This window comes from Oncorhynchus nerka, linkage group LG20, assembly GCF_034236695.1.
Source record: "Oncorhynchus nerka isolate Pitt River linkage group LG20, Oner_Uvic_2.0, whole genome shotgun sequence".
Lineage (NCBI taxonomy): Eukaryota > Metazoa > Chordata > Actinopteri > Salmoniformes > Salmonidae > Oncorhynchus > Oncorhynchus nerka.
The window spans coordinates 38733125-38747074 of NC_088415.1; the positions used below are offsets into that span (position 1 = coordinate 38733125).

At 43.3% G+C, this 13950-nt stretch overlaps 1 protein-coding gene across 2 annotated transcripts in view; it reads left to right on the plus strand.

The window, feature by feature from the left end:
* Nucleotides 1–629: 629 nt before the first annotated feature.
* Nucleotides 630–13950, plus strand: part of acap3a (ArfGAP with coiled-coil, ankyrin repeat and PH domains 3a) — a 118664-nt gene continuing 105343 nt past the window's right edge. For both annotated transcript variants that reach the window (XM_029622445.2, XM_029622446.2), the window contains exon 1: nt 630–834. In XM_029622445.2, coding sequence (XP_029478305.1) covers nt 788–834 — 47 coding nt within the window. In that variant the 5' untranslated portion in view covers nt 630–787. The remainder of the gene's footprint in view (nt 835–13950) is intronic.

The window sequence follows — 13950 nt, forward strand, 5'->3', positions numbered from 1 at the left end:
GCTGTATCAGTTATCACATTGGGCTGCCAGGGAAGAAATCCTTTTTAATATCATGTTTCTCTGTGAGAATCTGTTTGCCTGTGTGAATGTGTTGCCTCCAGATATCAACAGAGATGGGCACTGGGGAAAAGAGGAATTTAGTTGTGCTTCAGTCAAGGACTGCCAGCTGTGATGAGAGGCCAAAGGTCATCTGACTGACTGAGCCTAGAGAGGAAACTCCAAGCTCAAAACAGTTAATTCACTCTGATACACTCTCAAGTATACTGACTTTAGTACCATTCATTCATTCATGCACGCACACACGCACGCACACACGCACGCACGCACACACACACACACACACACACACACACACTGTGTGATAAGCGTCCATGAACTGCTAGGGTTAGGGCAAACTGCAGGCTATGTGCACTTATACTGTCTCTGCAGTATTGGCGTAATACCTAGAAATACATTTGTTTAATTGATATTGACATCATGACCTTATACACAAATGCTGTGTGTTGTAGGCTATCATATGCGCGGTGATTTTAGTCAGGATAGATCCCTAAATTTGAGTGCGCTTTTTGTTGAGAATGAACTATGACGATAGTCCCTATTTTTTGCAGCGGTCTAGCGGTTCAAATATGCCAGGCTCTTGTTTCAGTTTAGTAGCGCAGTGAAGACGGGGAGAGTTGGCTATCGCTGCACATCGGAATAGTCTACATATATCTACAGTCTTCTATCGTTTATAATTTTTCTGGAAATGAAATTTATGAATTAAGATTGAAGACTGAATCCAGCCAAAATGACGGTGGATTTTGAAGAATGTGTGAAAGATTCACCCCGGTTCAGGTAAGAATTTGCGCAGATATTCTGCTCGCTTGTTGAATTCTTCAGGGATTCGCCCTATCGAGGAAGACGATTTCCAGGATTCAAACATTCCAAAACGCCATGAGTCTGCATATAGTTGAACAGCATAGCCTTTCATTTACTTCATATTGTAAATAAGCTATGGTAAATTGCTGTCAGAGTGATTTTTTGTGTGTGCCTAATTTCAAATCATTTATTCTATATTTCCATTGCAAGGCAATTATTGCAGTGAATTGCATAAGGCTGGAAAGGGCTATTTACTATTAATACATATATTTGCTATTTTTAAAAGAAATGCGTAAAAATGTCCATTGCTTATCATCCGACAACCTTGGATGAATGGACAGTGAGCGCATGGTGAATTAACCCTGTGTGAGACCCAGCATGGATCCAAGTGAGGAAAACGAAATATTACCCTTCAGAAATACTTGTAATAGACCTCTGATTATGAAAATAATCATTTTTTTTATTTCAATTTTGTGGAACAATATTCTGGAAATGTTGAACAAATGCAACATTTTGTGGTAAGAAAACAGAAATGATATCAAAGGCATTGGCATGTGATGGAACATATTGTGTAATGGTATACATATTTTTGAAAGCATCAAATATTTAGTGGGTTTTCTATGTATGGAGACCATCTTTGTCTTTTGTAATATTTGGTTACCTTTCTGACTAAACCTGACAGCCTCATTTCTTACTTCTTTACCATTAAACGAATGGTTGTCAATGGCAGTATTCTGACCTCCTAAATCACATAAGAAAAAAATATATAATCATGTTTGTTCTTTTATTGTGTAGAGGGAACATCAAAGTTACTCTTGAAGTATCTGCGAAATTTGCAGAATTTGGAAGGGAAACAATCTCTCTAACTTGTCCATCAATATGAATGTGGCCCTATTTCCTCAGTCTGGAAACCAATGATGGCAACCTTAAGACAAATGTTTCCTTTTTGCAACACTTACAAAACAACCTCTAGTTCTGGCTCAGAATCTTGATTTCTCAATCATTTTCTTCTACGTAATCACTACATCGTACTTGCATGGATGGCTTACAACATATGCTTGTGTCGGAGACCTGTGTGGTCAGACAAGTGGACAGGTTACTAGTGTTACAGAGGCTACTGATGCCACAATAATCATACTGACGCACAACACATACTACTAAGAGATACACCTCAGTCTAAGGAGCTGCACTCGGCAGTGTTTGACGTTATTGAATTAGTTTAGAACCATCATGTGTCATACATGTGTCATACATAGACCTTGTGTTCAACTGCACGGTCACCGTCTGTACACATGTTGGTAATCATGTAGCATTTGAATGACCCTTTGATCTTCTACTTGTTCTTTAGACAACACAATACTTATTGTTCATGAAAAATAGGCCTATTGTCCATTCCTGAAACACATGTCAATCCCTGGTCTCCACTAGATATCGAAGTATTACTTGGAGCATCTTAGAGAGATGGGTTCCGTGACTGGGACTGATTAGCTGGGATGTTATATGGCAGGAACTCTCCCAACTCCAAAGTCTCTTCCATTTTAATGAACTGTTTTCCTGACAAAACGGCCCAGTCCCAAAAAGGAAGCACTTCAAAACAGTGGATCTGAGGGAAACTAAAAGCTCTCACGCACTGCCTCGTGCTCCTCGTACCTACGGCTGCTGCGGTTGCTGCGAAGCACACATAGCACCAAAAGTTAGGTAAATAAAGGAGGCATTCCTTTACACCCACATCCCTTCCCAATCCCCTTCCCAGCCTCGGATCTCATTCCTCCCATAGATTCCTACCTCCCCTGCCTGTGTGTGGAAGGAACTGGAGGGGCTGTCAGGCAGGCTGTTTGGGGTGTCCGCCTGCATGCCTGAGACTTTTTACATGTGTGTGCACCACTGCCACAGTAAAGCTCCCACGGATATAATCTGCTCTCCAAATCAAAGACTTCCAGACTTGGCAGCAGCACCTTAATGACTGCCATCTGGGCCTGAGAGAGAGGAGAGGCAGGCAGGTCTCAGGAAGCGCTGAGTGAAGGGTATTTACAGAAACCACTCTCTCCGTGTTTATGTGCTAAAAGAGCACGGCTGTACTGTAGCAACCAGAGTGGATCATCTGGCACTAGGCAGACGTTGGTGAGCCCATCTCTCAGAGCTTCTCAGAGTTTCTTCCTTGAATGCGGCAGGGTAGCCTAGTGGTTAGAGCATTGGACTAGTAACTGGAAGGTTGCAAGTTCAAATCCCCGAGCTGACAAGGTACAAAATCTGTCGTTCTACCCCTGAACAGGCAGTTAACCCACTGTTCCTAGGCCGTCATTGAAAATAAGAATTTGTTCTTAACTGACTTGCCTAGTAAAATAAAGGTAAAATAATTTTTTTTTCTTTTAAATGCCTCAAGAGAGGCAATAATGTAATAATAAGAAAATATATCTTTGTTTTTTTTCCATTGCTTTCCATTTGGAATGAAAATAACACTCCTTAAATGCAAAAGTTGGCAAGAGCTACTGACCTGTAAAATCACATAAAAGAGTTCTTATCATGTGCAGACTTTTCAGCAAAGTTGAGCGATAGCTATGCCAACTCTGTAACTAAATTCTAATGCAATGAGGCTGTTCTGGACCCTGAAAAGACCAGCGCAGACACCAAAAGAGGCACACTTCTGAAGCATATTCTTCCCACTGAATCCTGTCGGTGACAGGGCATTGAGTCCATATTCAAATGGGCCTTTTTGGTGGCAGTTAAAAACAGTGGAAGTATTACGTAAGAAACCCTGGAGCTGGACTGACTGACTGGGAGGAAACAGTCAAAACCAGAATAGAGGGAATCAAGCTTATTCACATTTGATATTTGAAAGGCATGCTAGGCCTAGTGGGCTACTTCCCCCGCGTATAATAACACGCAGTCCATCAATTCTGCCTGGCTGTCTTCACACTCGGGGTTCGGCATTGTGAGCATTGTGAGCTAAGACGGCTGTGGTTCACCATTGCAATCCTCATCAATACAATTTAATATACAGTTGTCATATTTGTGACGGGCTTTTTAGTATGCTTGATCTAGCCTTTCTACACCTCTTTTGTTTCTGTAGGACAATGCTCTTTCCACCCTCTTCAGTTGTGTTCTTACACTCCTGGATTCCAGATTACCAAGAAGCCAAATTATATGGTGCATTAAGTGGCCACCCGTGTAGCTCCGAAATTGTGAAAATGTCTCCATTGTCCTCCATGACTGTGTGTACCCCCGTGTTTGGTCTCTATGGATACACCGTTGGGATGGATGCGAGAGTGCAGCCATGGCACTCCGATCCACATCTGTTTCGAGAGAGGTTTATAATGGTCACTCAGCCGCAGGGATGCATGTGTTTGTGTTTGCCGCAGCACAACATTTGGCAACATACAGTAACATTGGTGCTTGTTTCTCCCTTACTGAGATGTTAGCTTGAGGTCGCACTCACGTGCTTGTCAAACATGTCTTGTCTGTCTGTGGCCTCACTTTCACTTATGAAGCAGTCCCACATAGGGCAACAGTGTGCGTCACACACATTGCTGTATCTCACTGGTGCCGCTCTGCCTATAAACCATGTGTAATGTAACAACAAACGGTGGCATATATAACACAGTAGCTAACATGATAGCATGTCGGAGTATTTTACGACTGACCCATTTTCTCCTGTTAATTATGACCTTACAGCACACTTTAAATAACACTGCCCGTGTTTGTGGGCGAGTACTGAGTATTCGTGAAGCTGAGATGTGCGGTGCGGCTGGAGAGAACAGTCAGTTTACAACCAGCCTCCTGTCAATTAATGTGACTGCTGGCACTATAGCTCTTTCTGTCCCTGCTCTGTCTCCTCCTCATTCTGTCTCCTCCTCGGTTTGTAAGCCGAATGTGGGCATTGTTCGCCCAGTTCCCGAGTTCCGTGCTTCCGCCGTGACAATACAGACTTTTTAATTGGAGCTGACTGGCTTCAGGCATTGAGCTGTTGGTGTAGGTTGACAATAACCGAGGTTAAGACCACGTAAAAGTTCCGTGCGGGAGTGTTTGATAACAAACAAATTCATTGGACGAGCGCCTTTGCTGATTCTACAGGATTAGCATTGACAATGTGACCAGTGGTCAGGAAATCAAGTAATAAAGTGGCTGCATTTGCAAAAACATTACATGTATAGGATGACTGTAAACAGTTATCTTATGTAGTTAGCTGAAATTCACTACGGTTGTGTTTATTTTCCACTTTAAGGGCTGTACTGCTAAATTCACTACGGTTGTGTTTATTTTCCACTTTAAGGGCTGTACTGCTAAATTCACTACGGTTGTGTTTATTTTCCACTTTAAGGGCTGTACTGCTAAATTCACTACGGTTGTGTTTATTTTCCACTTTAAGGGCTGTACTGCTAAATTCACTACGGTTGTGTTTATTTTCCACTTTAAGGGCTGTACTGCTAAATTCACTACGGTTGTGTTTATTTTCCACTTTAAGGGCTGTACTGCTAAATTCACTTCGTCATTTTTGCTCGCATTGTTGGTCCATTTAACATTTATAATTTTTTAAACCTTTATTAAACTAGGCAAGTCAGTTAAGAACAAATTCTTATTTTACAATGACGGCCTACTCCGGCCAAACCCTCCCCCCACCCGGGCGACACTGGGCCAATTGTGCGCCGCCCTATGGGTATCAAGGCACAAGGCGAGACCCAAATGCAGACACATGAGGCAGATAGTTGGAGTCTGACAATGTTTATTAATCCAAAGGGGTAGGCAAGAGAATGATTGTGGACACGCAAAAAGGTCAAAACCAGATCAGAGTCCAGGAGGAACAGAGTGGCAGACAGGCTCGTGGTCAAGGCAGGCAGAATGGTCAGGCAGGCGGGTACAAATTCCAGAAACAGGCAAGGGTCAAAACCGAGAGGACTAGAAAAAGGAGAATGTGAAAAGCAGGTGAACGGGAAAACCTCTGGTTGACCTGGAAACATACAAGACGAACTGGCACAGAGAGACAGGGATAAATTAGCGACACCTGGAGGGGGTGGAGACAATCACAAGGACAGGTGAAACAGATCAAGGCGTGACAATGGGATTCCCGATCACGGCCGGTTGTGATACAGCCCAGGATCGAACCAGGGTCTGTAATGACGCCTCAAGCACTGAGATGCAGTGCCTTAGACCTCTGCGCCACTTGGGAGATATTGGTTAGAATTCTTCTGCATTTATGCAAAGACTAATGAGATATTAGAATCCTATTGTCTTATCCTGTCTTTTTTCAACCTAAGCTGTTATGTATAAGCATGGATCCTCCTTCCCCATTCTAGGAAACATCTGAGGCCAGTGTGTAATGTGAGGCTGCCTTGAAGCTGACTGCCTGCCGGCCTGGTTGTCATGATGAGCTCTGACAGATTCTAGGAGGACAGCCAGGGAATTCAAGGTCACTAACCTTTGACCTCCACTGTGTGTTTGTGCGTGCGTGTGTGTGTGTGCGCGTCTGTCTTTGAGAGAATGAATGACTTGATACACGACCCACAGTCAGATAACTGGGAGGAAAATCAGAAATGTGTCAGATTCCAGGATATGGCCTGCACTGGAGGAATGCTGAGCATGTGCCACAATGTCCTGCTCCGTAAAAGATGACAACTCTACCCTGAGGATACATTTAGTGTAATGTTGTATCTTATTAGGTTCTCAGAGAGCATCACATATTCTTCCAATGACAAAATGAGTTCATACAATGGCCCACATTATGCTAAATCTGAAATCCCGTTCTGAATGATCAGTGCAAACTAATTCCATTGTGATGATATTACGTGATATTACTGTACTTATCTGATTGAGCTCGGTCATTTCTTATGTCTGACTGTGCTTGTCTTTCAAATGTGAATTAAGCCAAAACAACGGGTACAACTCAGCGGTAGTATAATCGCAGGGTTTAATCGCCTACTATCCATTTTGAGGCTCAGGGGAATGTAATGTGGCTTGTATATCATTTTGCTATTTAGTTGAGCTTTTACTTGCAATAATTGTTTTCAATCAGCCATGAATTGACTGTAGCTACAATTTCAGGACATAACCTCAAGCAACCTCTCCTTTCACAAATCAACATGTGACAAGTGTTTACAGTGAGATTAGCTAACCTCACATTCCAAGTGTATTCTTCAAGAGAAACACACTTGTTGCTGCAAAGAAACACCCTGGATTAATCCAGTGGACTGCTCTAGGAGAAGACCTGCCCAGGATTAGTCTATCTCTGCCAGTAACTACTAGGGAAGTATATTCCCATTCTGCTCCTCAGAATGAAAACTGAAGCACTTATGTCGGAGAGGATGAAGTGGGTCTTTTTAAACATTTAAGATGGCCGCCATCCAAGATCTGCATAAGTGGTGCACTGTCCTTGCCCACAGGTTTCTCACAATCTCAGTGGTGGATGTTGTTGCTATGACGTTGGAATGGAGACATGACACGTGTTGAGAAACCTCTCCAATTGTTCTGTGTCGAAGGAGAGATATGCAATATGTTGCTTCCATGTCATTTTATCCACATCACCTATTTTAAGAGACCTTTTTAAATGACAGTTGTTCTCATAGCAACAAGCTGTTTGGGTAATCAAGAGATTTTGTGGCTTCTCGGACATTTGCACGGTAGTTGTCCTTCTCGAAGATCTGCTTCGGCCACAGCTGCTCTGAGCTGGAAGAGATTCCTTCCTTCTTGCGCTTGGTCTTGTTGCTTCTGCTCTATTTCATACTGCCCTGCTTCTTCCATTTTGAATCTGTGAGTGAGCCGCCCTTCTGCTCCCTTAACTTAACAGTGCTCCTCCCAAGACACCCTGACCTTGGTCAAGGGGGGATACTGTATTAGGGGTGGAATTATATGGAATGGTGGTGCCTAGACTGTTTTATGTTTCTCACATGGTTGTCCCATTTTGAATCCCACATTAGACAAAATGCAGTTTTGTCTCTGCCGCCTTTCTCTCCCTGCTGCCAGGTTTTTGGGGCTGTTTTAGCCTCCGTGATTTAATGGCTTGCCAACACCGGGCAGGCCTACGGGCATTCTTACCATTGAGGGTGTCAGTGATACTGTGCAGCGGAGTGGAGCTGACAACTCCAGGTGAGGAAAACGGGTGACAGGGATTAAGTCAGCAGTTTGTCAGTCTCTCTTTTTAATTTAAATTTTTTATTCCCCCCCCTTTTTTGTGGTATCAGTAGTTACAGTCTTGTCCCATCGCTGCAACTCCCGTATGGACTCAGGAGAGGCGAAGGTCGAGAGCCAGCTGGGCCACACTTCTTCTTGACACAATGCCTGCTTAACCCGGAAGCCAGCCGCACCAATGTGTCCGAGGAAACACCGTACACCTGTTGACCGTGTCAGCGTGCATTGCGCCCTGCCCACCACAGGAGTCGCTAGAGCGCGATGGGACAAGAACATCTCTGCCGGCCGAACCCAGACGACGCTGGGCCAATTGTGATCTGCTCCATGGGTCTCCCGGTCGCGGCTGGCTGAGACAGAGCCTGGACTCGCACCAGGATCTCTAGTGGCACAGCTAGCACTACGATGCAGTGCCTTAGACCACTGCGCCACTCAGGGGCCCCAGTCTCTCTTTCCTAATCAGGGATTAGCCCACATTCTCCCTCTCTCTGTTCTGTTCTGTTCAATCCCAGGAGAGGAGGACGTCACAAGGTGTTTCATCTCACTTCCAAATAAACATATTGTGCTGCTGGTGTAATGTCACGCTGGTGGGTAAATATTATTCAAATCAGTCTATTAGACTCAAAGTGCACCTCTCATTGGACACCTATTGCCAAAGAAGCACTCTGTTTCATTTTACAATCTATTAAACAACCTTCACCTCAGCAGAAGGCAGCATTGGTTTCCCCCACTTTGAAACTGAAGCCATTATGCATGCAGGCAAAAAGAAAGGCTTTCTTTCTTCAAGAAACGAGATAACTCTTTTGCCACTTAGAACCCAGTCTCACCAGGCTCTGTCTCCTCCAGCCAGCCAGCCATTCAGCCAGCCAGCCAGCCAATGTAGGGCAGTGTAAAGACTTTCATTAGAAGAAGGTGAAGACCAAGGTGCAGTGTGGTACGTGTTCATCTTATTTATTCTGACTGAACACTGAATACAAAATAACAAAAAGAATAGCCGAAACAGTTCTGACACACAACTAACAGTGGGAAAACAGGCTACCTAAGTATGGTTCTCAATCAGAGACAACGAAAGACAGCCCAGTACATCCCTGGGGCTAAGCTGCCTGCCATCCAGGACCTCTACACCAGGCGGTGTCAGAGGAAGGCCCTAAAAATTGTCCAAGACCCCAGCCACCCCAGTCATGGACTGTTCTCTCTACTACCGCATGGCAAGCGGTACTGGAGTGCCAAGTCTAGGACAAAAAGGGTTCTCAACAGTTTTTACCCCCAAGCCATAAGACTCCTGAACAGGTCATCAAATGGCTACCCGGACTATTTGCATTGTGTGCCTCCCCCAACACCTCTTTTATGCTACTGCTACTCTCTGTTTATCATATATGCACTGTCACTTTAATTATACATTTATGTACATGTGTACATACTACCTCAATTGGCCCGACCAACCAGTGCTCCCGCACGTTGGCTAACCGGGCTATCTGCATTGTGTCTCGCCACCCACCACCCGCCAACCCCTCTTTACGCTACTGCTACTCTCTGTTCATCATATATGCATAGTCACTTTAACCATATCTACATGTACATACTACCTCAATCAGCCTGACTAACCGGTCTCTGTATGTAGCCTCGCTACTTTTATAGCCTCACTACTGTATATAGCCTGTCTTTTTACTGTTGTTTTTATTTCTTTACTTAACTATTGTTCACCTAATACCTTTTTTGCACTATTGGTTAAAGCCTGTAAGTAAGCATTTCACTGTAAGGTGAAACACACCTGTTGTATTCGGCGCACGTGACAAATAAACTTTGATTTGATTCTGTCATTCATCCTACAGTAGCAGCCAATGTGTGGTGTTCAATGTACTGTAGGCCTACAGTCCATTCCATGAGGCTTTTGAAGAAAACATGCAGGGCTTGACATTAACCTGCTTATCCCCTTGTCCTTCAGACAATGAGGTGACTGAAAATGTTGTTGTGTTTGATATAAAGAACCACTTTACAAAATAAAATGCATTATTATTCCCATGCTATTACTACAGCGAAGACGTTAATACTTTCCCTCTGCTTATTGGCTACTTAGCTTTTTCAAGCCTGTCTCAAAATACACTGCCCTTCAAAGACAAGGAAAGCTCTTTACCTGACTTATTTTTCTTTTTTTGTTTCAAATTTCCAAATGTTTTTCTCTTGTAGGAAGCAATCACTCCCTTATTGGTGACTACACATGATCTCTATAACTGGGCTAATAACTCACTAACTAGCAAAGGATGTGAACAAAATGTGCACAGTGGCTACATGCAGCTCTTGCTTTGATCTGCAAACAAGGGCATCTACTCACGACCACAGCTGTGAACACAGTTCAGTTCAAAGGAAATGGCACAGATCCAATATATGGCAATGGTGTATTTGCATATAGGCCTACTGAAGCTCTGATTGGCCATGCCACACCGGTCTGTGTAGAGTACAGGCTGAATTGTGCATGACAATGCCAATAGAATCCTTACAACAAAGTCTCTTGCATAGCTCATTTTGTTTCGGGGTGTTGATTTGAAAGTGGGTCATATTGCGTTGATTCGATTAACCATTGCCACAGTAAAGGGAAAAGTTGATGGTGTTAACTAACAGGGAAAACTCTAAGAAGTTGCGTGAAGTTCAATCTCATGCTTCTCTCCGTGGCCTGATAGTTCTTCTGCGCTCTGCGCAGTCTCGGGGCTACTGCACGCTTAGAGGGCAACGGAATTTCATTGTTTCTGTGTACTACATGCATAACTGTGGATAACAATGCATAACTATGGGTATGAATGTCACTCTCTTCATGTTTCTAAGTTTGGACATCATAGCACAGCACAGCATCGCACAGTAGAGTACAGTGCAGTACAATACAGCACAGTAGAGTACAGTGCAGTACAATACAGCACGGCAGAGTACAGTACAGTAGATTTCAGTACAGTAATTTTCTGTACTGTATTGTACTGTGCTCTACTGTGCTCTACTCACTGTACTGTGCTGTGCTATCCTAACTTGTGAAACATATGTCTATGATAGGTTCCAGTCCGGTCCGTCTGTGGACCTTAACATCAAGGCCAGGGTGGCCTGACTAAAAATCTATTATACTGAACAAAAATATAAATGCAACATGCAACAAATCTCAAAGATTTTACTGAGTTACAGTTCTTATAAGGAAATCAGTCAATTGAAATAAATAAATTAGGCCCTAATCTATGGATTTCTCATGACTGACACAGATATGCGTCTGTTGGTCACAGATACCTCTTTAAAAAAAAGGTAGGGGCGTTGATCAGAAAACCAGTCAGCATCTGGTGTGACCACCATTTGCCTAATGCAGCGCGACACATCATCTTCACATAGAGTTGATCAGGCTGTTGATTGTGGCCTGTGGAATGTTGTCCCACTCCTCTTCAATGGGTGTGTGAAGTTGGTGGATATTTCCGAGAACTGGAACACGCTGTCGTACACATAAATCCAGAGCATCCCAAACATGCTCAATGGGTGACATGTCTGGTGAGTATGCAGGCCGTGGAAGAACATTTTCAGCTTCCAGGAATTGTGTGCAGATCCTTGCAACACGAGGCTGTGCATTATCATGCTGAAACATGAGGTAATGGATGGCAGGACAATGGGCCTCGGGACCTCGTCACTGTATATCTGTGCATTCATATTGCCATCAATAAAATGCAATTGTGTTCATTGTCCGTAGCTTATGCCTGCCTATACCATAGCCCCACCGCCACCATGGGACATCAGCAAATCGCTTGCCCACAAGCCGCCATACACATGGTCTGCGGTTGTGAGGACGGAAGGACATACTGCTAAATTCTCTAAAACGATGTTGGAGGTGGCTTATGGTATAGAAATGTACTTTCAATTCTCTGGCAACAGCTCTGGCGGACATTCCTGCAGTCAGCATGCCAATTACATTCCCCCTCAAAATTTGAGACATCTGTCTGACAAAACTGCATATTTTAGAGTGGCCTTTTATTGTCTCCAGCACAAGGTGCACCTGAGTAATGATCATGCTGTTTAATCCGCTTCTTGATATGCCACACCTGACAGGTGGATGGATTATCTTGACAAAGGAGAAATACTCACTAACAGGGTTGTAAACGAAATTGTGCACAACGTTTTAGAGAAATAAGCTTTTTGTCTGTATGGAGAAAAAAAAATCAGTATACTTTTTAACATTCATGGGATGTCCGGTGTCGGTCAGTGATCAGTGGGTCAGGATGCTGGTTAAGGTCAATGGAAAGAGAGGAGGCTCATGGGTAGGTGTCAGTAAGAGCTGGGAGAAGTGACATTAACTGGAGAGTGAGAGAGAGAGGAAGCAGAGAGAGAGAGGGTTGTCCAGACTGTTTTAACACTTTTGGTTTGACCACCAGACAACAGAAAGACAAAGAAAACTGTTCTGAGCTGAACATAACAGGATGCCAGTGGAAGGGAGGACAGTATCAGGTGACCCATCTGTGGTTTGTGACTATTATGATTTCCCATTGTAGCAAATTCAGTTGCAGTAATTCTGATACCAATTTTTTTTTTTTTTGAGGGGGGGGGGGAATAATTCCATTTAATCACTTAATAATTCATAAACAAAATTGATATCAGTAAAATCACTATAATTATTTGGTAGGTCTACCATTACTTGTTACTTCTGTGAACGTTCATTGTCCTTAGGAGCGAAATGTTTTAATATTTTAAAGATATGTGGGTTTTTGATAACGAAATTACAAGCACAAGGCAATATTTGTTAAACTTACAGAAGGTAAACAATATCTTCAAAACGAAATATATGTATTGATATTAGTTGGCAGGGGTCTTTATGTCAACATTGTAATGACATGATGTATTTTTGATACCTTTAATACTTTCTGGGAGATGTTTTCTGAGACTCCTTTTCCATCTGTGTGTCCAGAAATCAAAGCCTTTACTTATGCCTATTTTTCTAAGATGGAAAATGGTTGAAAAGGCTGATAGGTTGATAGGCTCCTATAAACTTCACATGTTGGTGCTCATGGGTCCTTTTACATGGAAATGCCCAAAGCCGAAGCGAAAGGCAATGTGTGATGATGGCTGCGACTCTGTGATAGATCTCAAGATGAAGCACTGAGATTTCTAACTGGGGGGAATCAGGAACACTGATACAACCAGATATTAACACTGGAGTCACCACAAAAGATGTACCAGAAAGTTCAAAACAGAAACCATCTAGATACATCTGATTTTAATGTATAATTCGAACTGCAACAGGTTCTCTGTAGACATTATGCTGGGACATTTGTACAAATGATTTCCATCCATGCGAATGTTACAAAAGCAAGTCCTTTAATTTCCTGTTTGTTCTATGAGTTATTGGTGCTAATGTAGACGAGTGATGAATCCTGCTATAATGGACTGGAGAGGTCTGGATTTAGCCTGCTTGAGTGGCTGGGGACACAGCACAGGGATGATGTCATCCAAGTCTTTGTGTTGGAGAGTCCTGGCTGTCCCTCTCATTTCTGCCTGATGAATAGCAAGATGCCATTCACACAACTCCACACAAAGGGCTGTGGTGCAAGGCGCTGCATACTGAACAGGGTGGTGGTGGTGGTGGTGTGTGCGTGTGTGGTAATCCACTTTTATAGGACATTCTGCACGATGACAAAGAGACCTGGGATTTGGGCCAGCAGCCTATCACAAACAGAAACCTGTCTTGCCCAGATCTTAAGGGCACAACCAGAGTGTGTGAACACTTTATTAAGTGCGGGGAAATCTAATTGTCGAACCTTATCACTGTCACTTCTTTTTTACAACTGGCCGCCCTCTCTTTTCAACGCGATCGGCCAGTATTACCACAGGATGTGCATGCTGCGTTGACGTCATTGAATCAGCACTATGGTGATAATGGTAGTATTCACAGGGATAGGCTAAATTATGCATAGGGTTATACAGATATTATTATTCCTATCACAGGCCACAGTAAATGACTAA